The 4037-nt window shown below is 50.7% G+C and overlaps 1 protein-coding gene across 1 annotated transcript in view; it reads left to right on the top strand.

Moving 5' to 3' along the window:
* The first annotated feature begins 692 nt into the window (after nucleotides 1-692).
* Pnpla3 (patatin like phospholipase domain containing 3) overlaps nucleotides 693-4037 on the top strand; it is a 14058-nt gene continuing 10713 nt past the window's right edge. The window contains exons 1-2 of the mRNA XM_036207605.1: nucleotides 693-958; nucleotides 3795-4027. Coding sequence (XP_036063498.1) covers nucleotides 772-958; nucleotides 3795-4027 — 420 coding nt within the window. The 5' untranslated portion in view covers nucleotides 693-771. The remainder of the gene's footprint in view (nucleotides 959-3794; nucleotides 4028-4037) is intronic.

Consider the following 4037-nt stretch of genomic DNA (forward strand, 5'->3'; position numbering starts at 1 on the left):
GCCAACATAACCATCAGAAAAAGAGGCTGGGGATGCAGCTCAGCGGTGGCGTGTTTGTCTAGCATACAGGAGGCCCCTGGTTCAGTTCCTAGTACTGTAAAATTAAACAAGGGGCTGGAGAGATGGTTCAGTGGTTGAGAGCCCAACTACTCTTTACAGAGGACGGGATTTCGATTCCAAGCATCCACGTGACAGCTCACAACTGTCTGTAACTCCAGTTCCAGGGACTCTAACGTCCTCTTCTGGCCTCTCTGGACACTTCATACCCGTGGTGCACAGACATACATGCAGGCAAAATACTCACACACGATAAAAAAAAAAAAAAAAAAATTCCTTAGTATCTTAAAAAAAGAAGGAAAAGAAAATCTCCTACCTCTCTCCATGAATTGAAAACGTACAGAAAGCAAAATAAATAACTGCAAAAACAGAAAATAAAGGAAACAATAAGTCCTTTTTACTGGTGGCATCTCCTGTGCAGTAAAGCAAAGGAGAGAGTGTCACGGGCGTGCCATCCAGGACCTGAAAGAAAAGAGCCACTGCTGTCCATCAAGTGTCTAAGCTTAAGGTTTGGGAAAGCCCACGAGGGCGGGGGCGGGGCAGGAATCCTGTACGCCCATTGGTCCTCCCACTGGCTTATTTGCATGGTCCGAGAGGGGCGGGGCCTTGGGTGACGTCATCCGAGGACAGCCCGGGTGGCCGCGGCTCCCAAGGCTCAGAGCTGCGCACCGGGAGCGGAGCTGAGGTGCAGCGCCACCCTGAGCGCCGAGCACCATGTTCGACCCAGAGCGCTGCTCGAGTCTGTCGTTCGCCGGCTGCGGCTTCCTGGGCTTCTACCACATCGGGGCCACGCTGTGTCTGAGCGAGCGCGCCCCGCACCTCCTCAGCGAGGCGCGCACGTTCTTCGGCTGCTCGGCCGGTGCACTGCACGCGGTCACCTTCGTATGCAGACTCCCTCTCGGTGCGTTCACGGCCACCACCCGGCGCCTGCGTGCGGGGAGGGCTTCTCCACCTAGGGAATCGGTGACACCTTCCGGGGTGCCCGAAAGAACCTGCCCAGACAGCTCCCACCTTGCCCGGTGCGGTGGGGCCCGGCGTGGGATTTTCGAGGACGGGCGGCAGCGGGCGCGCTGTGCACAGGAGACTCTTGAGCATCTTCTTCCCGGACCCGCTCTGGCGCGCTGGTTTGAAATGGGCCCTCCCCTGGGTCCTGCCAACTGGGCCATCCCGGATCAGTAGGGAAGAAGGTGCAGGGAGCAACGCAGGGTTCCTCCGGTCCCTGGCATCAGAGCCTCGAAGGGTTTGTCTTGTGTGTCTCTGGCTAATCTACCATGGTGGGTGCCGCCAGGAGGGGCAGAAGGTACCCAGACTTGAACCCTAGGTTGGCAGTCCATCCCTCTGGTCGCCTTGAGAGGTGACTGCTAGGGGTGGGGTGCGTGCGTGCTTTAGGAAAATATTTGGAACCCTCCCTAGAGATTGGAATGGATTCCCAGACAGGTCCAGTTCCACCCTTTCCTGTCTTCACTGGCCTGGGCCAGCCGCCTCTCCCAGATCGGTGTCACTGGCAGTGACATTCTGGGCATTTGAATCTTGGCCTAATTAAACATTTGCTCATGCATGCATCCATGAGCAAGAGGAGGTGAATTTACTTCTCTCACTTTCTAAACTATTAGGGTGCGATGCCCTTCCCAGTGTCACAGCTGGATGCTTTTGAGATTGTGGGCAGGGCCTGGCTAAGTGCCCATAGGGAAGCTGCTGACACCCAAAGGTCCCTAGGCGGCATGATCAACCCTCATTGATCTGGGCCTCTTCAACACTTTACTCTTTGCTCAGCTGGCCAGAGCCAGCCTGGAGTGACTTTGGCAGGCACAGGAAGTCCCTGCTGATGATCGGAGCTCTGCCATTGGATAGGATCAGTGAGCAGACCCTGAGCTGATGGGATTAGAAGACAAGCAAGTCTGGCTGGCTGTGTGCCTGCTTGTCTGTCTTCCCCAGTGAGGGAGGGAGACAGGAGCAAAGGTCAGAGAGAGTGGCCTGTGGAAAGGCTAGACCAGCCTGATGGCCATTGCTCACCTTGGTCTCAGCATTGACCAAAGGCATTTCTTACATGGAGGCCTCCATATGGATGGATAATTATTGGGACAAGGTTTAAATTGACCTCAGGAATCTGAAGTATACCCACTTTCATATAAAGCAGTATTTCTCAACCTGTGGTTGCAACCCCTTGGGGGATCGAACGACCCTTTCACAGGGGTCACTTAAGACCATAAAAAAAACACAGATATTTATATTATAATTCGTTACAGTAGCAAAATTACAGTTATGAAGTAGCAATGAAAATAATTTTATGGTTGGGGGTCACCATAACATGAGGGACTATATTAAAGGTTTGTAGCATTTAGGAAGGTTGAGAACCACACCTACAGAAGGTGTTAGTCACTGCACGGAAGACGGGGCAGCCTGTGACTGTCCTATGGTCACAGAGAGGCTAGAGCTACAGGTTATCTCTGGTGGGAGCTGCTAAGGTGCATTTTTCACGGCTTGTGACAGGCACAGGCCCTTGGGGCATCTGTGTTGGCTAGACTTGGCAGAGGAGGTAGTAGGATCTGCCAGTAGTGTGTAAGTTCACTCTCAAGCCAGGCTCAGCAAGGGGTGGGGTTTGCTGGGAGTCAGGGTTAGAGTTGGGTCAGGAGAGGCTGGGATATGTATGTCCTTGTGGAGTTCAGGATTTATGCTCCTTGGGGCTGGAAGAGGTGGTTATAGTGCCAGGACAGAGTGGATTAGCCAGAGGGCTCTGGGCTGGAGAGTGAGGCCAGATGAAACATGAATGTGCCATGCACCCACTGCAGTCTGGAAATTCTGGGCTTGGAGCCAGAATAGTGGAGACTAGCCACTTCAGTAGCCTTTTCTAGGTTGAGCATTTTATAGATGTTATTTTACTCAATCCTTTCTGTCTCCAAAAGCAAGTAAATTTTACTTTCCTTGAAAAAGGTAGTCTTGTGGCTGGAGAGATAGCTCAGTGGTTAAGATCCCTTATTGCTCTTGCAGAGGACCCAAGTTCAGTTCCCAGCACCCACTTTGCAACTGACGGCCACTTGTAACTCTAGGTCCTCAGAATGTGATGCTCTCTTCTGGTCTCTGTGGACTCTGGCACACATGTGGTACATATAAGCCCACACACACACACACACACACACACACACACACACACAAATAAATTAATCTTTAAAAAATTTTTTAAAGGCAACCTGAAGGGTAAACAGGTGGCAGAGTGCTTTCCTTAGCAAGGGGTAGAGTTGAGAATAACATTTAGGTCCAGGCCTGCATTATTTCTTCTGTATCTTCTAATGCTCAGTTCATTTGTGCCATGGCTGGGGTGCTGATATATTGTGGCTTTATGGACATGCAGGTAGGAGTCCTCACATACATGGGCTACTGCAAGACCTAGCACAGCACCATCCATGAAATACACACCACATGCCATTCAGGCCAATCTTATATTTCCTAGTTGCTCCATTGAATAAAGTCAGACAAGGGTGAAATTGATTTTTTTTTTTTTTTTTGAGCCATACCGAGAGTATTATCACTTTGTAATGACTGTAAAACACTGTGAAAGAGATAATATCACCTAGTCAATCTTTGGAATGTAGCCTCCTTGAATGTGCTCAATCATGACCAAAATACAGGGTGTGTTTTATGGTGTCTTAATTGGGACCAGCCACACAGTTCAGGAGTTCTGTGTGGTTTCTGGTCTCCAATGTGGTATCCTGTTCTGTGTGTTTGTCTTCTGTCCCCAGATGAGATCATGGAGATCCTCATGGACCTTGTGCGGAAAGCCAGGAGACGCAACATTGGCTCCCTCCATCCATTCTTCAACATTAACAAGTATGTCCGAGATGGACTCCAGGAGAACCTCCCAGACAATGTCCACCAGATCATTTCTGGCAAGGTTTACATCTCCCTCACCAGGGTGTCAGATGGGAAGAATGTGCTGGTGTCTGATTTCCATTCCAAAGATGAAGTGGTGGATGTAAGTCCTT

This window comes from Onychomys torridus, chromosome 16, assembly GCF_903995425.1.
Source record: "Onychomys torridus chromosome 16, mOncTor1.1, whole genome shotgun sequence".
Lineage (NCBI taxonomy): Eukaryota > Metazoa > Chordata > Mammalia > Rodentia > Cricetidae > Onychomys > Onychomys torridus.